This window comes from Aspergillus tubingensis (genome assembly GCF_013340325.1).
Source record: "Aspergillus tubingensis WU-2223L DNA, scaffold_8, whole genome shotgun sequence".
NCBI lineage: Eukaryota > Fungi > Ascomycota > Eurotiomycetes > Eurotiales > Aspergillaceae > Aspergillus > Aspergillus tubingensis.
Window position 1 is genome coordinate 86,212 of NW_023336282.1, and position 24,596 is coordinate 110,807.

Sequence of the window (24,596 nt, forward strand, 5' to 3'; positions counted from 1 at the left end):
ATTATTGACACGAGTAATGCATCCTTGCCGACCGGCGGGCCGCGTCGGAGCCCTGCGCGGTGAGGCAGAAGGTCTAGAGCATCCCTTCGAAAGTCTAGAATTGCCTCAAGGGATAAATCATGGAGGTGTCATTGTGTTTTGGGGTCCGATCGGAGGTCGATGGAAGAATGATCATCTCGCAGAGCAGTTGATCGGACATCCGGAGTTACGCCGATGCCATAGGCGAAATGGCATCTCCACGACTTCTCTCCCCTTCTTCATGATCGGGATGGAGAGCGGGCTCGTCCCGCTGCAGTTAGTATGCGATCGGACGACATCTACGGAGGATAACGCGGGTTGCTCGGCGACTTTTATACTCTTGGACCTGTCTGCGAGTCCGACGCTGCGGGATCTTGCTTGGATATCGCCTGAAGTTCTTTGCATGCAGCTCCGATCTTGTCAAAGTCTTCTACAAGTGTTAGCTGGCAGTAGAATCTGTTTTCCGTATCCAAGTCACTTTCTTCCAGTCGAACCGGTCTCCGTCCATTGCGAGTCCGTGATGTTGGAAGGGTGGTTGACGAGAGTTGTGAATATCGCCTCTCCCCCGCTAGTCCATCGACCAACCTCTGGATCCTTGGGAGATGTTTGCACAATCCATTTCAATAAATGAAGCTGGCTGGGAGGGATTTACATCCAGGTCATTCCGAGGCGACATGGTTGTCCTGGCACAGTGTGGCGATTGTGAACCGGCCACTGCCTTGGCGTTGTCGGTGTGACGCGGTTTGCTCCGTGTCCATCCCCATCTTCTACCGAATAATTGGCGATGTGATGTGATGAGATGGATTGAGAATCATGTTAATGAGGTTGCACTGCTGACTGCTTGGTGTGATTTATCTGGCATTGTGAGGGTCCAACATAATATCCACATCATCACCCCAGTGATAATCTTCGCCTGCATCGTGCCCCTCAGCCCTGCCACACTGTTCTATTCTTATCGATATCCTGCATTCCAGCTATTCTTAGCACAGTGCATCCCACTGGGCATTGACAGGTTGCTGAGTGCATCGGCAATGAATGGTGACAGATGGTGATGCGGTGTTCAGCTGCACCAGCCAGCACATCCCAACTGACTGCTGCTTGGAATAGAAACATCAGTCGGACTGCCTCTCCAACCCTTCACTGCGGTCGCATCCGGGCAATAGTCATAACAACACAACAACTTCTCTCGTGTTCCCAATAATGAAGCCAGGAGGCTTTTATTGCCGATTAATCGCCCTGCCCTCGATTATCCGATTTGATCCGGTGATCCGGCTCGTCCACCTGCAGCGAAGGATGAACAGGATTCACCAGGGCCACCCCATCCCACTGTGGCTCCATGATCGCCATCCCCACCCGGCTTGGAAAACCCCAAATGATGGACGTGGCGCATCCGAGACATGCATGCAGTGAGCCGTCTCTCTACCCAGCCCCCCTTCAGCCCCCAAAGCTCCCAGCCTCAGCGGCGCCCAGCCCCCGCCTTCGATCGATTGATTGTAACCTGGGCCGGCAGTGGACTCTCACTCAACGGCGGGAACTGAGGCAAGAAGAAGAGGAGTGAATGAATTGAATAGCAGATATAATTATACTAGTGAAGGCATTTTTAAGGAACCCCAAGGGCAAAAGAGAAAAAGGTAGAGCTTGGAAAGACGGTGAGAGGATTCGCCGCTATTAAGGTTGCAATGGCATCATGGGAGGGTCCAACTCGGCTGACGGACGGCATCACTTTTGGTCTTGAATGGCAGGGATCGTCGAAGCAAGGCGCCGATCTTTGCCCCCGCGGATGCGCGATATCCCCAATTGACGAAAGTCTAGGCTAGAACTAGTAGTCGGTGGTTGTTGTTGCGGGGAGACCGATAACTGGGGCCATTCAAGCTGACTGACAGTCAGTTGTCTATAAAAAGAGGGCATGTACCTGCTAGGTTTCCCTCTATTATCAACAACCTCACTCTTCTAAACCCAATAATTCATATAAACTTATAATATTTACGACACTTACCACCCTACTACATCGACAAATACTCCTCATCTCCAATCCTACCTCAGCCGCCAAAATGCAATTCACTCTGCTCCTCTCCGCTCTGATGGCAATGGTCATCTCAACCCTGGCCCTCCCTACCGGCGACACTCGTCTCGCTCAACTTCGCCTGTTCGGCGAACCTGGCTGCTACAATGAAAACATGGGCGAACTGGGCATTTACAGATCGGCTCTCAACCAATGCAAAACCTTCCCCGGCAACCAAACCATCGAGTCTGTTAGCTTCGAATACAATGTCGCCGGCTGTGGTGGTAAGCTTTTCTCCTTTGCTAAAATTATATATTTCGCGTTCTCTGCTAATTCTCTATACAGTGCAAATATTCACCGAAGACAACTGCTCCGCCGGCCAGCACAACGTCACCCTGGGACAATGCCTCCAAGGCGATGCCGAATATGTCAGCTACAAGTTGGTGTGCAACTAAGGGATTGACTTTATGATATTTTCTACTATAATGTCGATGCAATTTGAGTGGATGGTGCATAATGAATGATGGAACAATGTATAGAAGGGAGGAATGGCCACTTTCCCAAGCAGTCGCGGGAAAATAATAATTTTGTGTCTATACGGCCAGATGATGACGATGGATGATGGGACTTTATGACATGTTACGGTCGCGAATGCTGTACCTAATATTTACTTCCTATACGAATAATATGCAATCATGCTCTAATGCACTTGCATCATGTGTGCAATAGACGTTTCAGTCTTTCGGCGAGCTTGGTAGGCTGCTATATAGCGCGGCACATTTTACTTGGTCCCCGAGTATTGAAGGATACACTGTAGATTCCGTTACCCATTTTTTCTATGCCTTTGCCTATCTGAAGGGGACAGCAGAAGTCAACAAACCCATTCTGGAAGAAAGCTTGGTGCTACTGAAGGCACCATTAATACATCGAGGCGAATAGCACGCTTGATTGCATATGAAAAGCAATACATATATAACGTCCTGCGACCCTGAAAGCTCAGATTATGCTCAAGGACTAGCTTTGCATTGAGCTCAGCAAGTATAAATAGCAGATCAGCATGCTACATATGGTCAGACCGGAATTTCCTGGCGAATCCCGTTCTCATCTCGGGCAACTGAAAACGCCACACCATCCACTGCTCCATCAACACAACCGTCGCGCAAAAGGGGTGAAGACAAGGCGACTTCTGGGGACTGCGAGAATCTTTGCCCAATTTGCAAAAGCATTGAAGCCAACACAGAAGCCTGCTCATTGCCCATCACATTGCTCGAAGTAAGCACCTGTATTTCCCAGGTTCGCTCATCAACGAATGAACGAACTCGCAGCTGATGCGGCAAATCGCCCCGGCCGTCCATTGAATATTGCAAAACTTCGGCGTCATTGAGCGAGCACGATGGAATACTTTGCGTAGGGAAATTATCCAAGTACCAGCCGTAGTCACTCCCCGCCGGCCAGTCAGTGCAATTAGCAATGATGTCGGACAGTTCGACGTATCCGTGACGGGAGGCCAAGGTACAGCTCTCCTGTAAGCTCCGACAGAGGTCACGGACCGTCCAATTCTGCTGCAATTGCACTCTGATGGGACTGCAGTTGAAGCAGGGTCCAAGGAGAGTCTCCACTCCTGGGATGAGTTCACGGGCGTTCAAAGACAGTCCATATGTTACGTCGTGGGCTTTGACCGTCTCGGCCAATGTGAAAGCGAATGCTGCATTAACAAGGATGCGAGCGTGATTCCTGGCAGTGGCGAGGGGAGTTCACCAGCCCTGATTGCTTTCACATCTGTAGCTTTGGCCTCTCCTGAAATGGTCGGGTCCGATAAGGTGGTCAGACGAGATCCTCGCAGATAGTCTTTCCAGAAGCTGAATGCCTCTGGTGAGCGGTACTTGGCAGATCTATATACTTACTACGCGAGCCTGCGGTGGCGTAGTGGTAGAACATCACCAGGAAGGCCCTGCTGGTACAGGAAGAGGTAGGGGGCCCTTTGTTTGAATCCTGTTGTGGATATCTACTCTATCCGGAGACATCCATGCAGAGAAAGTCTAGGAAGAATGAACTTCTCTGGAACCTGGAGCTGGATTTAAGGTTAGATATATCTATTAAAGTCAGAGGGAGAGGAATAGTAGTCTCTAAATAATTCCTTAATCCTTAATATATATATCTTATATAGATAGTTAGAACTAGTGCTAGCTTTGGGATCAATCCTTGTATAAGAAAATATAAAAAGTAATTATACAGTAATAAGGAATAATCAGGGATCTGGATTCTGGAGGTATCTGGTCTAAATATACAATAAAAAAATTATCAGGCCGTAAAAATATCTGCTTATATATAGATTTCTGGACTCTATACAAGATCTGTCTATTTACTACATTAGGATTCTATTATAGAATTAAAAAGTCTTGATATTAGGCAGGGAATATATTCTACATAGCTACATACGCAACCAGGCGGATGCATTAGGTTAAAGAGAATAAACTAAACTAAACTAAACTACATACTCCCCATCAACTACCTTTTAAGAAAACTTACAACACCCTATTTTTCCTTAACCTCTTACCATCGTTTCTTGGCCTGCTGATATTTTTGTCGGCTGTGAAACTCGTGTGCTTCACGCGCCACTCAACACAAAACGTAGTAGTGTGCCACCGACTGCTATCCTTTACAACTAAATAAATGATATCAACGTTTGATTATTAGTGTATGTAGTAGTGAGCCGGGTCTGGCCCTTCAGATTAATTTAGTGGATAGCAGATACAGCCAGCCGCCCCTATGATGAGATCCCCATTCAAGCATGTCTGCCCAAGACAGGTCTCTGTGATTCGGATCCCATTATTGACGCCTTCTCCTCGAAAATGGCTGAGCACTTTTCAAGACGAAAAGCCATTTTAATTGATCATTTATTCCGACCGCCGCTTGCAGGTCACCGAATACTCGGTCGCCATCATGATAGCCGGCTCGGAATTGCCATTTTCTTGCTTAGGCTCCTCGTGCAGACTCTCAACATCCTGGGTAGTCTCACCCGCGTGGGTTCCTTTGATCGTACTGAGGTAGTCCCAGTTGCGAATGACCTTCTTGCGCGCCGCGCCGAAAGTATCCTTGGCATCGGCAGGGCGGATGGGCCTGACTCCACTGCTGGCGTGGCTGCCAAAAACAGTGGGGAAAAACCGGATGAGTAGAGGCCGCATCACCGGCAGGCACGAACAGATGATACCCACGTTGATCTCCACCATGCTGTGTTTACGTGTCAGCTGAGTGCCCAAATAAGAGTGAAAAAGGTACGAATACTTACGCCCACTTGGCTAAAGTTACCTTGTACCAGGTAAGATCCATACTAGAGACAAATGGCATCATGGTCACAATTCGGATGATTGCAATCACACACGCGCTGTTTACGAAATCACCATATTAGCTTAACTAGGGAGAGTGATGACCATACGTGAGACACTTACAAGGAACCCATCATCAGCACTATCATCAATAGCACCCGCTGCTTGAGAGTAGTCTGAAGAGACCAGCAGAGTCGAATGGGTAGTGCTAAGGTGATAAGATCGGAGAACAGGTTGAAAGCCGCATTGGCGTAGACAAAGGAGAGTTGATCAACACATTTGGCTGTCGGCATTAGGGTCACATCCCAACTAGCCTGCACCGGTATACAGCCGAGGGTAAAGACCAGCAAACTGATGATATTGTACAAGGCAACGAAGACCATGATGCCATATGTCATTTGCCGGAACCGCTTCTCGGGACTCAAGCGCAGGTAGAACAACAAGATGGACGTTTTGACCAGCCAGATCCCGACAACGAAGATGTCCTCGGCCGCAAGATCATACTGCAATTATTAGTGGCGGCCCGCTATGTGTGGTACGCGCCTTTGATACGTACCTGCTTGAAAGGCTTGATCTTACTGAGGTACAAGTCCCAAATGTGGACCCCATATCCGTTCCTGATGTCTGCGCATATTAGTAACGCCATTACCGTACATCTTAGTCTTGATACATACTGAGCATGCACAAGATGGCAAACAACCACGCGCACACTTGTGCCCAGATACAGAACCCTGCGAGCCCATCAGTAGGGTGTCCTCATAATATGTGCGGGATGGGCACTCACAATCATCAACTCCAATGGTCTTCTGGAGCTTACCACGGGTGTACAAGCGGAGGATCAAGACGGCCGTGCCTGTGAGGCAGAGGGCGATGTTGATAGAATAGATCTGATAGTTCTGGTTTGGTGGGTTCACAAAGTTGGGCGTCACGCCATCGGGAGGCGGAGAGGCGGGGATCTGGTTGAGGTCGACCGACGGCATGATGGGAGAGGCTTGTCTTTGCGCGTCCTTGAGAGAGCTGGTCCTGATCAAAAGCGAAGATTGCAAAGGACGCTGGCCGTCGCTTCGCTACTTATCCTTCTCGTTCATGGTGCTCTCCTCCAATTTGCACTGGCTCGAGCGCGGAGGAATGGACTCGTTCGTATGCAGGCCGGAGCGACTACCGAGAGACCATTCTCACCTGCATCGTATAGTTTGCGATCTCCGGGGAACTGAAAATGGCCGTCACTATCCCATTGGGGAGACGCCACTGGCCATCAAACTTCCCTGTCTGGTTGGAAAGGATATGGGAGAAAGCTTCCTGTGTGCCTGGATCGTGTGACAACGAGGCTAGTCTGGGATATAGTGGTCCGATTATCCCTGTCAGGGGCATTGTCAGTGATCCCGGATGCGCATCTGTTGCATCTGTCAGATGCAGGGGTGGATGGAAATCTGGGCGGAACATGACAGGTTCGAAGACCCTGGGGTTGCCCCAAGAACCTGTCGGGAGATATCACAAAGCCAGGCTGACTGGTTCGACGGTCGTACATAATTTGGTGGAGCCGAACAAGGAGGGGAAATTCAGCTGGGGTGGGAATGTGAGGGGGTGAACGGATGATCGGCGGAGGAAGTGAGTTGAGTGGGTTTGGAATATAGTCTCGTCGAGCTGCTATCCGGGATGATGGGGGAGAACAGTGGTCGAACGGAATGTGTGTGAGGCGAGCACAGGCCCTGGCCTGGTCCATCCACAGCAAAGTACAGAGGCTCGTCCACCAACCATGATCCTTCGTCTCTACCTTGAATCCGGATTTTGTCGTACCTATTGGAGGGTCACCTCGTATTCCTGTCGGCTGTTTCCCCGACTTGGCTGAGGAAGCTGGACGTATCGGCTTGTGGCGCACCGGCGCTGCCTGGACGCCGTCTGGCGCTATCGCTGCAGGTCGCGTTGCCTATCCACTCGCTTCCCGCCAATCAACCTGGCAAGATCTCAATGTTCCCCCTGATGCTGGAGCCAAGTGTGACAAGTATAATAGGTAGGTCGCCCTGGTCATTCCCAACGGAGTGGTTCCATACTTACTACCAGGGACCCCGGTTACATACCCTTGTCTTTATACTTCTTACCAATGGCGCAGTTTGATCCCAATCTTGAGCAGATTCAGCAGTGTCTGGCCGAGGTCACGGCCGCGGTCGACCAGTATCGCAGTCAAGCGACCACTCCGAATAGTCAGGATGCTCGCTACCAGTTGATGGCTCGGGCCACTCGCTTGGTCAATGCTGTTCGGGGCCCGGCCGACCTCGTCTTTGCCAACTTTGAACATGTATGCACCAGGTTAACCCCAGCCATCATCGGTCAATCTGGAATACACCATGTAGGCTAACGATACACTATGGCACGCTATGCTAGATGGTTCGAATAGGCGCAATCCGGACCCTGTTGGAAGCCGGGGTGTTGGATGCCATCCCGACCGGTGGACAGAGCATCTCGGCCTCGGAAATCGCCGCCACAACAGGGGTCGACAAAGAACTTATCGGTAGGCCATCCTTGGGTTCCTGGATACCCCCGGTCGGCGCTGCCGGGGGATTCCCTGTCATTGCCTAATTGAACTGACCTGGTTCCAGTACGCCATATGCGCGCCCTGACTCCATTGGGACCCTTTCGCGAGACAGGGGAGGAATTGTATGCCCACACCGCCGAGTCGGAAATCCTGCTGGCACCCCAGATGCGGGCGGTTTTTAGTCTAATGTAAGTGCGGCGGCAACCCCCTTCTCTGGGTGTTGAAACATGTCCGACGGCTAACTAGAGCCACCTGCTGGAACAGGGTCGACGAGTACTCACCCGCGATGCTGCGGGGTCATGAATATTTCGTGCAGCAGGGCTGGCAGCATCGCATCGAACTGCGCCGCAATCCCTTCACTTTCGTGCATGGCTGCGATGGACAGACCATGTTTGAGTACATTTCACAGAGCCCGGCCCGTGCAACCCGGCTGAATGATGCCATGGTAGCGGAGGATTCTCTCCTGGCGGAGATTGGTCTATATCCCTTCAAGTCTACGCTGGGGCCACTTGCACAGCCAGACACTGCCACTATCGTGGATGTTGGCGGGGGTCGTGGGCATATTCTGCGTCAGCTCAAGGAGAGCTTAGCAGGTGTCCCCGGGCGGTATATCCTGCAGGATCGCGAGAGTGTCATTACTGATAATGGTCCGGAGATGGAGGCTCACGGAATTGAGCCGATGGCGCATGATTTCTTCAACCCTCAACCTGTGCAGGGTAAGCCGTCCCCACCATTCCCACAGCCCCACTGTCGGTCTGAATGACACATTGATCATATGTATCAGGCGCCCTCGTGTACTTTGTGCGTCGCGTGCTGCATGACTGGCCCGATGAGGAGGTTCGTCAGGTCCTCGCACAGCTGGCGGTCGCGATGGATCGGGAGCGGTCGCGAATTCTCATCACGGAGACGATCATCCCTGAAGTGGGCGCGACCGCAACTAACGCGTATATGGACTTGACCATGATGACGTTTGGTGGGAGAGAACGGACGGTGAAGGATTTTGCGCACCTCTTCGATCTAGCGGGGTTGCAACTGGCCAACGTATACAAGGCACCCGGAGTGCCCATGGTGGTGTTGGAAGCTCGCCTGAAGTGAACTTTAGTGTAATAATAAGCCACTCTGAGGTGTGAAGGGGGGTACCTTGACAGGAGGGGCATTCATCTTGTGTTTCTCGGACGTGAAGATGTTGGTTTCTATCAGTCTCATTGTGTAGCTGGTTGAATGCAATCATGACCTCCTTTCTCATTCCCCTCTAGGTTAGCCTGCAATGCACATATAGATTTAATTTGGATGGTTTGGGTAGAGGAGATAGTAGATTAGATTGTGTTGCTTAGACGAATAGCTGGCAAGAGGAAGCTTGACCAGAGAAGACAGTATTACTAATAGTAGTATAGGAGGACTATTATTACTTAGGTACTCACTACTTACTAGTACTCTAGAAGGCAAACAGGGTCAGGTGCCCATCGAGCCTGTGCAAATAAGGCCAACCGGTCAGCCGTCAGCGTCCAGCTTTCTCTTTCTCTCTCTCTCTCTGTTTCCACTCTTCCCTCGCTTCCCTCTTCTCTCTACGCTTGACAGTCGCTCAAATAATATTTTCCACAAGATCATTTTAGTGTCATTATATACTCTATAAAGGGCAAACTTCTCCCCGTTCAGTAGCCCACATGTTCTTCTGTGACATGGAATGACCTCTTGATCCGAACAGACCGACCCTTCTTGAACTCGGCCGCAAACGTTGGCGTGAGGGGACTATTTAAACTCGCCCGGAAAGCTGAAACCACCGTGGTGGTTATGTTCCGCGTCGCATCAGGCTGGGGCGATTGCCACACTGCGGCATCTTCAGGGTCAGGCCGGGTCCGCGTATACTCCGTGAAGCTGGTCAGTGGCATGCTTCCACGGCTTTTCTTGCCCTTGCGGTCAGGTGGGTCCCCGAGAACTGCACGAAAGAGAGGTCGGAGAGTGACCAGACTACCTGCTGTAATTCCCAAGCCAACCTCGATAAAGGACCAGATGTCGATGGAAAAGGTCGAATCTGTCACACATGTAGATTGAGAAGAGTTAGCCGTCTTGGCCATGTTTGACTTGAAAGGAGCAACAACAAACAAAACATGGACTATCGCAGTAGGTATAATGAATTAAAGGGGGGTCATGAGGCATGGCACTTACACAAGAAATCGATATCCTTGTAGAAATGCAGGCAAGGTATCCGAAGAATAACAGCTGTACTCGCCCTGGACACGCCACATGTTAGCTGCTGTACCAACAGCATCGGTGGATTTACGTACACACAACCTAGACTCAGGGTCGCGCCCAGCGCGATCTTTGTCTTGAGAGTGGTTTGCAGCTGGCGAACGAGATCAATGGGCAAAAGTCCCAGCGCAAAGTCACAGACGGCGCAGATTCCACTGTATACGTACGCCACCCTAATCAGCGTATCGGTGCTCATGCAATTGCCCGGTCCTGTCCGCTCCCAGAATTTTGAGACAGGATGGCACTGAAAAAGCATGAAGAACCAGAACACCAAGCTGACACAAATCGATGCTCCCATAACGACCCACAAGGTTATGCGCTGATACGTGTGAACCGACAGTCGGAGGAGCGCCAGCGCAATGGATACTTTAGCGATGCCGGACGCCCAGATATAGATGCACTGGCCCAGCCACCACCACTAGACAGGCCATTCAGTATCTCAACAGTATATTTGGGCGAATAATGACTCCATATCACGTACCAGCATGGCATGGTGAAATTCATCGAAGCTGTGGAAATCACTCAAATGCCGGCCAACGCCATCCTTCGCACCAGCGATTGCGCACGCGGTAATCACTATATCAAGAACCTGGAAACATGTCAACGATTCATAATTAAAAGAGCTTTGGCTTAGATACCAATCCATTATGATTGGATCGGGAAAGACGGAAAACTCGAGGGGTTTTCTCACCATTGCAAGAACCATCAATGTATCGTCCCATCCAAATGCTTTGAGCATCCGCCATCGCACGAAGCATCGAAAGGATACCGTCAGAAGCGATATAGCCATGACCACTACAGACACGGCCACAAGAACTTCACTACGTCCTTCCAGTGGCATTTTCGCGGGTGGTGGCCGGTCAGATGGCACCGGGCAGAAGAAGAACTGATTGTCGACTAATGTTCTTGTCGACTAATGTCCAGTTATCTAGCTCCTCTCGTCATCTTATAGGAACGCCCCAGATGTCGAAGGAGTTCTCTTTCATGGCTAAAGCTATTGTGGGCACCCGGTTCACTCGTAGCGGCGCAGATCAGAGTTTATCACTTAGGCCACTAAGGTGGTACTTGGGCGTGAGGCCGTGATGAAGACGACGAATCACACATGAGCAATACAGATAGCATGGTGCAGAATCAACCTCTTGGACCCTGGGCTATGAATTATGATAGCTCGGAGTGGTTCCGCGCTGAAACGGCGGCGGTAGAGGACTGCACGATACGATCGGGACGATCCACCAGTCTGAAACTAGATCAAAGCAATGAAGGTGCAAGGAAGGGAAAGGCCCCGTGTTTCGTGCCTTCACTCGGATGTGACTAACATCTTACCAACACCAAATCCACAACCGCTTCTCTCTCCAGGTAAGCTACTCCAACATCTGCATTGTTTCTTTATGGAAGTCATATTGCCAATCCGTCCATACCGAAAATTTCGATTAGCCAGATCCATGTACGCCGGTAGCGTCCATGGCCATGTTACAGACTCGTCCTACAGTTTCTCCATCATGCCCTTATGTGTGAATGGAGAATGTGTCACAGCTTCGCAGTGACTCAATACTTGTCATAAAATCATGGTCAGGAAGAGAGTTGCATGATGATGCCTAGTCGCAGTACCTTGACACAGTTCGCATTTCACGCGCCCGTCAGGGGACTGGGAGCTGTTTCTTGTAAGCTTTCCGTGAGACAGAAATAGAACCAAGCTGCCTGACGGAGCCATAAAACCAAGGTTTAGGGTCATGCAGGGCAGCCCTGTCTTAAAAGCTTCGGGTCGAGTTATCTTTCTGGTGACAGCTGGATGAGGTATCCGGAGCCCACACAGGAACCGTTGGAGACAACCGGACGATTTCATTGGAGTTTGAGAGGCGCAATAAGGTTCATGGCCCACCTATACCGAACAACGATGGGACTCCTAAAGCCAAATGGTCTAGAACGGAGCTCGGCCGATAGAGGGACCTAAGCCATACAGGAGATTGTTAAGACATAAAGTCCAAAAATCCAGAAACTTCGTTGTGGCTGATTTATTTTTCGTCCTCGTGGTCAAAGAATTTGTCATAGGAGACCAGTCCTCCAACATGGTGTCTCACTGGCATCTAGCCCGAAATTTTGTCACATAACACAGGCACAATCCCACCGTGTTTGAATTCTCTCTAGGCAAAATCCCACGTACCATAATTGAACTTTACCATAGCAGGGCCAATCCCATGTATGCCTGGGGGCGCAAAAGAGGGCAGATCTCCGTGTTCTTCTCGAAGTGTCCCATCTGAGACGATCCTCGCGGTCGTTGCACTCGATGCGGCCTGGACTGATTTCTAATTCCTAACTTGGTAATATGTTGCGCCGGTCCACCAGGCTATGCACCAATGGGATGGGTCTCCCCATCACCTCCCCGGCAATGATGGAGCGGCCTTACGTGCCGAAACCTTGAAAGACGCTCAAGGCTTGGTTGGATGCTTGGACGCTTTACCTTAGGGCAGGGACCCAAACCGGAAGGTACGTCGACACCATAGAGGCTATGAACCCAGAAAGGAAGTATAGACGGATGGAAGAACTTCTGGGGGGAAAGGGGAAAGAGAGACCAGAGGAAGGTAAGCAGAAGAACTGCGTACCGCCTACCGCAAGTGTTACTCACAGGCAGCGGCAGAAACTCGCGGTTACCGCCTTTCTAATTCGCCCACTTCCTCCATCCAATCCGGTTATATCACTGTTTCATACATCCATGTGTGGGCTTCAGGCATAGACCAGCTTTCATGGGTAACTCGGACTATTCTGTCATGGTGATGAAGACTCGTACTACCCATCCCATCTTAGCTGACCCATTCTCTATACCCCTCAGGACAACTCTTTTCACTGATATGCTCACCTTGTCCGCCTGGTTTGCTTCCAAATCACTACTAATCATCTACTTATGACTACATGCTATGATAAAGTTACTACTGGTTCAATCGTCAAGTTGTTCTGGACACCGCCAATGACTGGCCATTTAGTAAACCGGTTTCTCCGTCTTGTATCGCAATAAGTGTTGAAAAGGCTACTCTTACCATCAGCCACTAGATACCCTTTTTGTGCAGCAAGTCATGATGATATCCCTTCTCAAGAACATGAGAAACCCGGCTAGCACAGCTCTCGCCGAGACCGAAGATCATGACTTCCTTTTAGGTACGTCGCTAATCGGTGTGCCCCAACGCTCACTGGCGAATCACGATTGGATGCCAGATGCTCCATGGCTCCCTGGCCAACTTTTTGAAATGAGAATCTAGACCTGAGGCGGTTGCATCCAGAATCAGCAGTGAAGTTTGTATAGCAAGACACGCACGATGCACTGATCCACAGTTCAAGCAGCTTCTGACTGCCGCTTATGGCTGCCGACAAATGCAGTATGCGTAACAGTCCCCAGCACAGTCGGATAGCCAGCTGCCTTCCATGTGCTGGATTGATGAGAGTCGTGTCTTCGCACACCTGCGTCATTTCATGACTAAAATCCCTGCTGAAAGTGTTTGATGTTCTAGGCCAGGCAGGGAGTTACGTCCGATGGTCCCAGCAAATATCTGGGGCCTTGGGTGACTAAAGACGGAACTCGACGGTTATATGCCAACTTGATACGGCGTTTTTGCGTCGCCCGAAGAGGATGGTCCCCGAGATTGGCTGGTCGAATGGTCCCAGCAACGAATGATTGTGGACTTGCCGCCGCGGGAAGCATCCGCAAAGGCTACAAATGACCCACTTGCAATTGTCAGGTTCGAGTGGACAAAGGTGGGCGTCATGGAGCCGACTTGCTCGAAGGCAACGCCCTGAAACACCAGATCTGCCGTCAAGCCGCGATCGGCAGTCTAAATTTTCAGTTCCTTTCTCCTTTGTCATCGCACCTGGTATGTTCCTCTCTTCGGATATCGAGTTTTCCGAAGCCTTGGCCTGGGCGATGTTTGCGCCGAAGCTGAAGAGCTGAAGACTTGCCCATGAGAATGTCCCGCCTGGAATATTGCAATACACTCAGCGAAGGTAACGGTGTCGTGTTTCCCCAATGCGATGATTCCGCCCCCGTACGAAGCGCTATCGATGCGATCGGCGTTTCCATTTCTTAAGCAAAACTGCGCGGGACAGAGGACGTCAGCGGCATGGTAAACAGTGCCACGTTAGCCGAATACGCAAACACTAGGATGCCAACCAACGCCTTACGAATTCATCTCCGCCGCCGCCCTCTCAGAAGTGTGATCTTCGGAGAATCGCCTTCTTCGTTGTCAGGGCGTTCATCTGTCGGAGTCCTCTACCAGAGATACTTGCAACAGCCTCCGCGTTCATCCTGTCTTATATTGAATTCGTGTCGAATCTTCATGAACTCGGCGACCAAGAGAAAAGGCCCCCAGGCCAAGAACATTATGGCTTCCAACCTTCAGCCGAAAGCGCAGGGGTTGCCATGAGCGGGAAGTCCCAATAATCCATGGAGCTGCTTGGGTCTACAAAGGAAAGGGAGATCAGGCTTCCAGACGAAAACTTTGCATGTCAAAGTATGATAGGAGGTGTGGAGGCAACGTAAGGAAGTGATACTTCCGGTAAGTTGACGCCACACAATGGTGACCATCGGTTCCTCTCTCCTAGAGCGTGCATCACAGGATAGCCTTATGTCTATGATATACTAGTTCGACAAGAGTAAAGAACATCCAAGACTAAAAGTTGGGCGCGTCAATCAACCTCGAACCTCAACAATGGAACATCTTGACCAACTTTGCGACGAGCCAAAGTTGGAGCGAGAGGCATGCTGTGTCTATCCCAGGATAGCCGACAGACCATTGCACAGGTCAAAGCCAACTTACCAGCTACACCAAACACACTCAGTGAGATCTACGACCTATGGAAGCCTTTGACCACTTTGGTTGCTTACAACAATATAACCTCCTTCAGAAAGCATTTGGTCTAGTAGTGAATGTCTTCGCGACCGTTCCCAATTCCATGCTGATTACTGGATATTTGCTGGCATGCGGCTCTTCCTTCTTTCTTCTCTCTCTTCTTCATATTCTACCATTACCTCTCTAGCCTCGGCCATCGGATTCAATTTCTGCCGTGGGCTAGGTATGATAGACTTTGCCTGAGCAAAATCTAGTTATTGAGTGCTTTGGCGGGTATTCATGCCTTGTCGCAACACAATGATATAAAGCCACGAGAACCGTGAATAGTTTATGGGTAATCATGATCATTGAGCAGCCGGTTTCTGCATGGTTCACTGTTACCTCGGCCAGATTCTCGCCTGCGGCATTAACCGACCCCGTGGCTCGTCCAGGACTAGGATCAATGACTTTTCTTCATTCTGCGCGCAATGACAAGTCGTTAGCGGTGACCTCCACTAATATTGAGACCTCTTTCATCAGCAATAATGCAGTACCTCAGATCAAAAAAAGGCTAGGCTAGACGATTGTAGGAGTCACACCTGTCCACAGGAAATAACCCATCTGCGAAGGCTGCATTATAGGCCTGAATCAATGTGTCCATGTTCACGTTGTCTGGCTGTCTCCTGTCGGTTCCACCAAATACAATGGCGGGAATCTGAGTAACGGACAAGAGGATTATTGCTGCACATATCCGATATCGTTCTCCCGCCACTTTTTGTCTGAATTATAGAGGTGTGAGCATCGACCATGATCTTTTCAGGGTTGTCTTCATCTTGATTGTCGACAGATTCCGTCAAATTCCACCCCCGCTCTCAAAGTGCAACCATGGTGGTCTTCCTCATTCTGAGGCTCCGATAACAGCAGTGATCATCCCTCTTCGAACTCGGGCAATCAGCCCACATAGAATGAGCTACAGGCGTCGTATGAGCCAACGAAACATTGCGAAAAGGTATATCAGCCGGCATGGTGCGTTGATATCACGCAGGCCGCCGTGGGCGATGCGGAGCCAATCAATCATTCTGTAAACTTTAGTGCAGATACCTGGCGCCATGGTTATAGTCGTAAGCAGAGTTCCAACATTTTTCAGGACACTGGCTATCTTTGGTGTAGAACAGAAATCCTTGTCTACATTTAGCATGTCTCTGTCCCAAATTACCTGCGGGAAAGCCTGGAAACCCGCGTAATGACCGTTTTTATTTGGGAAATGTGCTCGACGCGATAGAGCTTCAGCCCAACCAGTGCAGCAGGGAGATTCTGGCATACAGGGCAATATGCGCACCTGCTCTCAAGGGCATTTTCATGCCCCTTCACTGGGATTCTTCGGCCCAGTGACTATACCTGCGTGTTAGAAATGCCTCAGCCCGAGTAGAAGAAGACTGTACGGATTAAGATGCATTCACCGAGACCAAGTCATGCTGGTACATGCTTCAATTGGCTTTGAATAAGACAGTAACTGTGAGACTGTGTCTTATATCACAGCTGATAGTTATACTAATTACCAGTGTGAGGCACGAGTACGGTAGGGCAATTGCGTAGGCAAGAATTGAAGTGCAGGAAGTCTGTTTAACAGCATTGCACAGCCCACCGATAGCATTCGTGATGAAGCCATCGGCGTCTCAATTATGCGGGTCGGCTGCGCAATCAAGGCCTCTGCATATTCCAGTCTCAATGACGCTGATGCACGAAGATAAACAGGCCGATAGCATATCTATTAGCGCTGCCTTGACCAGGCATAGCTCGGCAGTATATGCAACGGAAATCCCCACAGGTGATTATATAGTTTAAACGGATTAGGTTAAATTGATTTGATTATAGCCTGCTCGAGTCACTGGAGTGTCATCAAGTGAGTAGCTATGCAGACTCACAACAATTCAGATACAGGGGCTACCTCAGTATGTAGGTAACTATGAAAAAGTTATGATTCTTGTTTTCCAAAGCCCCTTTTCATAAGTATAAGCAAGTAAAATCTATATGTAAAATTTCAAAGATCTACTTATAGATGTTAATTCTGTTCAGTATGGATAGAGTGGTCAAGAGATAAGTATTAAGAACTATACTTCATATTGTTTCAAATCCCTTCCTGGTACTTCATATATATCCAGTCAGCCTTCCTCCGATACGGTTGATTATAGTCACTGTAAAGCTTCAACCCGCTGTACTTTGTTCTAAACATGCATAAGGTCCTCTACCATTAGAAATCTATCCAGTATAAGTCAGAATGATCACCACCTACACCCTCCGACGACCGACCAGAGAGATATCCGTGAGGACAAGACCGCCCATTTCCCGCATTCCATTGCCATGCATCACAATGATCTTCGCAATCTACAACCACAGAATACATTGATACTCATCCTGATGATATAGTTGAGTACTATGAGTGCAGTATGCACAAGGCGTTCATCTTGCTTACTAATACAGGCATATCTCTCTAATCATGTTTTATGAATCCATCCGGAAACAGAAACTCTGTGGGTTTCGCCCTTCGCATAATGCCGAATGATTGGTCAGACAAACGAAATCATCCTGCCAATCGGACGAGAGACTATTGACCTGCCTGATTGGGCAATGTCGATCATAACCGTCTCAGGACGGCTAGAACCGTATGAGTAAGCGACCCTGAAAAGACCTGAAGATGATGAGTTTCAGTTGTAGCTTGAGCAATTGTAGCATGAGGTATTACAGGAAATGGTGTAAAAAAGGTGTTAATGTAATATAGTCGGCTCACTGGTAGTGGAGTCATTTACAATATGTAATGAAGCATAGTCGTCTCTATCATGTTGGTGCAGATTTGGGTCTTGGAAGCCCAAATATATATATTCCTCGGATGGACCTACTCGCTTTCACGAACACATCATGTACGATGATAATGACTATTCGCCAGCTAAAGCATTAGCAGAATGCAGTGATGCTGCTGCAAATAATACCATTACACTGGATGGAGATCTATGGCTATGGCAAATTGAATTGGCCAGAAATAAAGTTGACTGTTTTGAGGCCTATCATGGGAATATGGCAATGTGATAGTAGTTAGTTTTCACCGTTAAGTTAGCCTGTGCATAAACGACTAGCAACACTAGTAGTCACTTTATTCCTAATTAAAGACTCAACAGCGATAGATTTATAGACGGTCTTCTAGGGCCTTGGCGGACAATGGTGGCCGTTACCATCATCACTAGTGTTTATCGTACAAGACATCGTTAGGCTAAGGTCCTGGTCCCACTATGATCGGCAACTCTATCTTCCAGACGTGCAGATCTTATACTCTCTAGTTTACTGACGAAGAATGAGATTATATAAATTACTATTTTTTACCCCAATTAATCCAAGCTCAATGGTATAAGCGGATGCTGACGCTTCCGGTTTGTTATCTACCGCATGCTCTGCCGTTCCATTGCGCCCTCATGTACGAAATACTCCCGTGTCACCGAGATGCCCGCAGTGGGATCTTCGGCCGACATATTCTCCTTAACCAGCTCATCTTCCGAGTCATGCCGCGACAGCTCGTCCGCCCCCCCGCGCGATACCGACACCGTAGTATGCTGCTTGCTGGCTAACCCCGCAGCTCCGGAGTTGGACAGCTCGTATCCTCGACGGCCGCTGTACGTGCCGGTGCGTGAGTGGGAGCCGAAGATCAGTGTGCGTAGGACAGGCAGACACGATGCGATGATGGCAATGGCCGTTTCGATCATGGAGACCGTGCAAGTAATCATCTGCTCGCCCAAATGCGAGTAGATAGCACGGATAACTGGTGTCGTTAGCCTGGCTTTGACTTTATGTGATGTGGTGAAAACTAACTGCTAGTGATGACGACGATGACACCCAGCAGAAAGACGGAGATTACACCGAGCTTTTGCTTTCTCGGCATCTTGAGACGGGCTACCTGAGAGATAGGAAGACAGATGACTGTAACGTTAGTTCACTATTTAATGAGCTCGTTGTCGGGACTTGTCTTACTGAAGACATCACTGAAGATGTTGACTAGGGGCATGGTTAGCTGTAAGTTCAACAAGACACAAGATACGGAAGGGCCCATACATAGGATCGTCAACCAGTAGTTAATCGTCGACTGCTTCGCCGAACACGTCACTAGCAGCTAGTCAGTAAACATCTACTGGAGCATCCTGTTACTCTCCCACTCACAATCCGGATTCTCAAAGCTCTTCCATTGGCGATCTGGCGGATAGCACTTGAAGACGATGTCGAAGAACAGCACCAGCCAGGCAGCGGCCAGAACACCCAGGGTGATGTTATAGATGGTCTGATACTTGGTGCGATCGGCCAGGCGCTTGTAGAACAGCACCATACTGGCCTTGATAAGCCAGAGCGAGGTGACATACAAGGTAGACCCGGGAATGATCAACTGTGGCAGGGGGAGAACAGAGTCAGCAACGGGCGGAGGTGTGGATGCTTGGGGATGCAGATCCCGATCCTCATACTGACCTTCTGCATGTTGATCTTTTCGGCCGTGGTTGTCTTGGCCATCTCTGACATGCCTGTGGGTGGGGAGAAACGGGTGGTTAGACGTCGCACGGATCACTAGTAGGCGAAAGAAAGGACAAACCCTGGGTGAACATGTAGTGCTGAATGCCCAAGTCACCGATCAGACACAACGCGGCGGCAACAACGAAGAAGTCATCGAGATAGAGCTTTTTGAGGAGTCGCCACCGGATGATCAGCCGAAACACGAGGAAGATGCATGCAGCGACCGTGCAGATATACCATGCCACCTAATCCGCGAAGTAAGAGCACCAGAGGTTAGCAAAAGGCGAGAAAGACCGACATGTCTCAGAAATTGACAGTAGGAGCTCATACCACTTGGCCAACGTCCGGACGAGCCATGGCGATGGACGTGCGATACTTCGGACGCTCACGACAACAGCAGAGACGTGCAAGGACAAAGAGGCATATTTTGGATCTTATCTGGGGGGCATTCTTGCAAACCCAGGATTAATAACTATCGGACCAGGGGAAAAAGGTCCTTGTCGCCAGGCAAAATTTCTCTGCCACTCGGTGGTGGTTGCTGCTTGTCGCTGAAGAAGTTTAAGTTTAGCTCAACCAGAACCAGGGCCTGGCAAACCCAAACTGTGAGGGAGGTACTATGGAACTGTTCTGTCTTGCATTTGGTCCGCCAGTCATTCTCAGCGATGTGTCTGGGTTCCTGGCAATGGGGCCCGTCTAAGACATTCCAGATGAATTCCTGGGTTCCAAAACAATTAAGTTCGATAGTGGTTCCGCAATGATCCACCAGATCAATGCTGATTGCGGCGCTGGGTGAACTTCGGCGGATCAAGTCCCCGCAATTTAGGGTTGCCCTCGGCCATCGTCCGCGTTGCACCGCGCAGCCCGGTAGTGGTGTTCCTGCAGGCCTGCAAGGTGATCGTCCAGCGCGAGTCACGATCCATTCAGGGCCAGGGACGGGGAGGAACACTATCGATCCAGTCCCAACGCCAACAAGCACGTTCCAAGTTTTCTGGAAGACAGCAGTAGCAGTGAAAGGAAACGGATTCCGCCGACAGCCAGCTGGTACCCGAGCATTGCAGCCTACCAGCTGATGGCGCAAGCCTGGAGCCAGCCAAGGTCGGAGGCATTCTAAAACGAGCTAGTGCCGCATTCACATTAGGTCATACAATGAAATTTAACAGTCTTAACACACATACGCACACACACGGAAATGAAATCATTATATGAAATTATGTCTCGTAAAATGAAATTAGTTTACGGAAAAGTGCACGCCCCACGGCGGCGTAGCTAGTCACGTCGTCACGTCGTCTCCATCCTCTATGAATCCAGCAGCACCGGGTTCTGCACCACCGGATACTTGGGGAAGTTAGGCTTGTATACGGCCTGGCAGCGTCCGTTGTAGGCGCCGGTAGTGCTCATCTCGATCGCCAGCTCGTTGCCTGGAACTCCCAGGCGAGCCAGAGGACCGTTGACGGGTTGAGCTTGGTCCCATCCGGGACCGGAGCTGGGCTCCTTGATCCAGGCCACGAACCAGTCGTTCATGTAGTCCGCCAGCTCCTGTTCGGCGGTGGTAACGTCGCTCAACTTGGAGAAGCACTCATTACCACCGTGGAAGAAGGGCACCTCACTGCCGTGGGAGGGGCCAATGCCGGCGACGCCAAGCACGTTCGAGTAGTTACCAAACCAGCGGTAGATCCAGGTGGGCTGCTCACTCGAGCGCACGTCGACAAGGTAGTCGGTTGAGCAGAGGAAACGGGCATCACCGTAGCAGGCACCGCTCTCAAAGGAGACGGATGAGTAATCGGAGCTGTTGTACGCATCCAAGAGCTCCTCGGACGGCACCCAGGCGACATCCGCGTCGAAGGTGTGGATCCACTTGGTGAAGTTGGTGTTTTCGGAAGCATAGGCATAGGCAAACAGACGGCCCTCCTGGTCAGAGTTACCAACCATAAGAGGCAGAGACTTGGGGTAGTGGCCTTGAGCAAAACGGTCGGTGTAGTTGGAGAAGCGAGTGATGTTGTCGACAATGGGGGAGAACCAGGTGTTGGAAGTGGAATTGAAGTAGGTGGTCTGGAAGGCGTAGGTATCAACCTCGCGCAAGCAGTCCAACGTGTAGTTGCTGGCATCACAGTCGAGCGTCACGTTGGCCGCCAACATATCCTCAACGACCTGAGCCAGAGCCACGCCGGCCGGGGCATAGGCCGGACCGGACTCAGCGTTGGCCGACATCTCCACGGCGCCAGCCAGGAAAGTCTCCGGGTGATTCCAGAGGTAATGGTCGACATGCACACCGCCAGAGGAGTGACCACCCAGCACGATGTTCGACTTGTTTCCTCCGAAAGCTGCGCTGTCGGTTAGTAACAGTGACACATTGGCAGTGGAACTAGAAAGCATACCTTCGATGTTGTCATAAACCCACTGCACGGCCAAATCCACATCCATGATGCCAAAGTTCTGCGACTGGCCCTCAAGTTCCGGGGCATTGGGCGAAGCGTAGATGCTCTCGCGGTAGTTGAAGTTGACATAGATGACATCTTTGCGGGCGAAGTTGTAGCCCTGCCACTGGGCGTTACTGCTGCCACCAGTAACCATGGCTCCGCCATAGATATAAACGAAGACGGGCAGATCACTACCGCTCAGCGGAGTCCAGATGTTCAGGCTGAGGCAGTCCTCGCTCTGGGCCGTGATGGCGGTGCCAGACATGGCCTGGGCGCACGAGGGGCCATAGGTGGTAGCATTGAACTCGCCTCCGGCAAAGCACGACAGAGCCTTGGGGGCCTTCCAGCGGTTTTCACCAGCGGTCGTCTCGGCGAACGGGATGCCCAGGAAGACATTGGTGTCATTTTTCTCGAAGCCACGGACGAGACCCTGGGAGACGGTGACGGACGGGGCCGTGGCCTGGGCGGCACTGACCAGAGCCAGGGCGGTGGCGGTCAGGCCCAGGGCCTGGTCAGCAGTCTTGCGCATCAAGCCCATGATGGGAAATGGCAGTATAGGAATTGAGGATGAGGCGTGCAAGAACAAGAGCCGGCATTGTGATGGCCACGCAGCAGGGGGTCCCTATTTAAACGGGTCGCGGGTGAAGAAGGGAAAAGCCGCGCCCGGAAGGCGTGGAATTTGCTCCGAAGGAGAGATTCCATGGTTCTCCACCCGCGCCGCCGTTCCGCTAACTGGCACCACTCCACCAGGGCGAGACCAGGTCTAGCTTGATTGGTACGGCGAGTCGATGGATGCGAGACGAGGCCAGTCAGAACCAGCCGATTCAGTGGAGGTTAGTCCATGGTGCCATTTCTGGATGCTGTGTATCGAGTATTCTGTCGTCTGGGGGGTCTCTCCCACGTGGTGGACAGAGCTTGGCGTGGGAGGCGCAAAACTATCGATTCTCGAGTCAGTCAGAGACTTCCTATCAGGCCACACTGCTGCCTAGATGCAATGGAGGGGATAGCAGACCAGGGAGGATTGTGACTAATGGATATTGCTGGGGATGGGTCGTGCAGAGATACGAAGTATGTTTTGCTGGGGGTTCCGAAGTTCCTAGAAGCAATACCAGAGGGGTGGAGAAACAAGAGGTATCATTGGTGGTACTCGAGTCAAGAATGGTGAAGTAGTACTATCGTTGAGGGGGAGAATTGGAGAATTGGAGGTGATGAAGAAGCAGCTGGAGTTGATTCTGATGTTGGAAGTTGGAAGTTGGAAGGTGAAAGGTGGAAGGTGGGAAAAGGGAAGTCAGTACCAGTACCGGTTGGAATGGTCACACGTGATGGAGTTGTTTACTCGGCCACGTGCTGCTGGCCACTTCTTTCTCCCTCTGTTTCCTTCTCAGTCTACTATCAAGCTTACACGAGGATTCCATTCAGAGTGTTTACTGGGAGATCTGCCGACATACACATCTCAGTCCTAGTCAATCCAGTCTTTGAGGTCTCCACCATGCAAGGAACCGGCTGTTCGTCCCATTGCCATGTGGTTCGGTTATCGACCCTCGACATCCACAAACATCCACCCCAATAAAGTTTTAGAAAAATCATAATGTTGACAAATACTTCCAAAGGGTTATCTATTAGTTCGTCGACCGGCCTGCCCGCCATGAAGTGAACGATAAACAGAGTCAAAAAAGGGAGAGGGTCCGCGCACCTCGCGGAGTTTACCCAATTCGGTATTCGCCGAAAACAATGTAGCGAGACGAGGTCAGCCACACTGTTATACTTGATGGCAAATCTGCGAAAGATGGAAGAGGCAGCCATCACGACGTGATATATTGGAGATGAAAAGCTTTACACGATTTTGCTAGATCAGAAGTAGACGTCATTTCCGACCCTAGCGGGATTCAACTATTTTTCGCGACCTGTACAAGGGATCACCCATTTGTGGGACCTCTTGCATCCCATCGACCTGGTTCTGGAACGAAAGAAAGCTTTGACATGATCCATTCGCTCTACAAATCCTGGAATATTTAACCGAAGAGGATTGAACGACATCCGCGAAAAGCAATTCCAACTTAGCCCACGAGGCTCACCGAGATGTTATCCTTCGTGACAGCCATGAGCGTGTTTTCTTAAAAGCCTCCCTCCCCCCACTCCGATAAAGGAATTTTTCAGCATATGAGATCTATAGCTGTTATCAACGGGTTACTCCTGTAAGCGATTACCGGTCATACAGACCGAACGTCTGGCCCCCGAATATTACCAAGTTTTTGATTTGGTTTGCCCTCTAGTCAACACGGCGTCTCCCAGGATTATTCACCTAAAAGCATTGCCAGTCATGGAAGGGAAACCCCTGGAAGTTGTAGCTAAGGCAACTTATAAGCTGGCGATAAGATTAGTAGGGCGCCTTTCTTTCATATTCGTATGAGGCACTGCGATATGGCATTGTATGCCTCAGGCAAAACATTTGCATTGCGCTCCCAAACCCAGCCATAGCGGTCTTCATTATTAATTGCAGTCGATTATCTTCAATCTTTTTCGCTGTTATGAAATATCCGTCGCAAGAAAGGAAATTCCAAAACTACAGTTTCATCGAAAAGAAACATGATATAGCTTGACGGTCAAGTAGAATTACTTTTCTGGTCGTCCTTGTCGGAGGGGAAAAAGTGTCGCAACCAAGTGGGTATTCACGGGCTCGGACTTTGAAGC

The 24,596-nt window shown here is 50.2% G+C and overlaps 7 protein-coding genes across 7 annotated transcripts; 2 read left to right on the top strand and 5 right to left on the bottom strand.

The window, feature by feature from the left end:
• Nucleotides 1-2,069: 2,069 nt before the first annotated feature.
• On the top strand, nucleotides 2,070-2,475 carry AtWU_06361 (transcription factor domain family protein; the record flags this gene model as incomplete). Its single annotated transcript, XM_035501470.1, has 2 exons — nucleotides 2,070-2,304; nucleotides 2,366-2,475. The coding sequence occupies 2 exons, from the start codon at nucleotides 2,070-2,072 to the stop codon at nucleotides 2,473-2,475; spliced, it is 345 nt and encodes a 114-aa protein (XP_035357363.1).
• A 615-nt stretch (nucleotides 2,476-3,090) lies between these two features.
• Nucleotides 3,091-3,958, bottom strand: AtWU_06362 (acetyl-CoA synthetase-like protein; the record flags this gene model as incomplete). The annotated part of the gene is made up of 2 exons (XM_035501471.1): nucleotides 3,091-3,725; nucleotides 3,925-3,958. The coding sequence occupies 2 exons, from the start codon at nucleotides 3,956-3,958 to the stop codon at nucleotides 3,091-3,093; spliced, it is 669 nt and encodes a 222-aa protein (XP_035357364.1).
• A 959-nt stretch (nucleotides 3,959-4,917) lies between these two features.
• On the bottom strand, nucleotides 4,918-6,326 carry AtWU_06363 (putative integral membrane protein (Pth11); the record flags this gene model as incomplete). The annotated part of the gene is made up of 6 exons (XM_035501472.1): nucleotides 4,918-5,251; nucleotides 5,310-5,405; nucleotides 5,470-5,849; nucleotides 5,903-5,970; nucleotides 6,021-6,077; nucleotides 6,131-6,326. The coding sequence occupies 6 exons, from the start codon at nucleotides 6,324-6,326 to the stop codon at nucleotides 4,918-4,920; spliced, it is 1,131 nt and encodes a 376-aa protein (XP_035357365.1).
• Nucleotides 6,327-7,447: 1,121 nt separating this feature from the next.
• Nucleotides 7,448-8,974, top strand: AtWU_06364 (O-methyltransferase; the record flags this gene model as incomplete). Its single annotated transcript, XM_035501473.1, has 5 exons — nucleotides 7,448-7,642; nucleotides 7,729-7,855; nucleotides 7,944-8,067; nucleotides 8,144-8,595; nucleotides 8,664-8,974. The coding sequence occupies 5 exons, from the start codon at nucleotides 7,448-7,450 to the stop codon at nucleotides 8,972-8,974; spliced, it is 1,209 nt and encodes a 402-aa protein (XP_035357366.1).
• A 557-nt stretch (nucleotides 8,975-9,531) lies between these two features.
• On the bottom strand, nucleotides 9,532-10,970 carry AtWU_06365 (cation-transporting ATPase 4; the record flags this gene model as incomplete). Its single annotated transcript, XM_035501474.1, has 5 exons — nucleotides 9,532-9,992; nucleotides 10,046-10,110; nucleotides 10,165-10,547; nucleotides 10,611-10,718; nucleotides 10,821-10,970. The coding sequence occupies 5 exons, from the start codon at nucleotides 10,968-10,970 to the stop codon at nucleotides 9,532-9,534; spliced, it is 1,167 nt and encodes a 388-aa protein (XP_035357367.1).
• Nucleotides 10,971-18,374: 7,404 nt separating this feature from the next.
• AtWU_06366 (sugar (and other) transporter family protein) lies at nucleotides 18,375-19,845 on the bottom strand (the record flags this gene model as incomplete). Its single annotated transcript, XM_035501475.1, has 8 exons — nucleotides 18,375-18,751; nucleotides 18,802-18,909; nucleotides 18,961-18,984; nucleotides 19,042-19,092; nucleotides 19,147-19,366; nucleotides 19,447-19,499; nucleotides 19,568-19,733; nucleotides 19,819-19,845. 8 exons carry the CDS (start codon nucleotides 19,843-19,845, stop codon nucleotides 18,375-18,377), a joined length of 1,026 nt encoding a protein of 341 aa, XP_035357368.1.
• A 939-nt stretch (nucleotides 19,846-20,784) lies between these two features.
• Nucleotides 20,785-22,443, bottom strand: AtWU_06367 (carboxylesterase; the record flags this gene model as incomplete). The annotated part of the gene is made up of 2 exons (XM_035501476.1): nucleotides 20,785-21,809; nucleotides 21,864-22,443. The coding sequence occupies 2 exons, from the start codon at nucleotides 22,441-22,443 to the stop codon at nucleotides 20,785-20,787; spliced, it is 1,605 nt and encodes a 534-aa protein (XP_035357369.1).
• Between the last annotated feature and the right edge of the window lie 2,153 nt (nucleotides 22,444-24,596).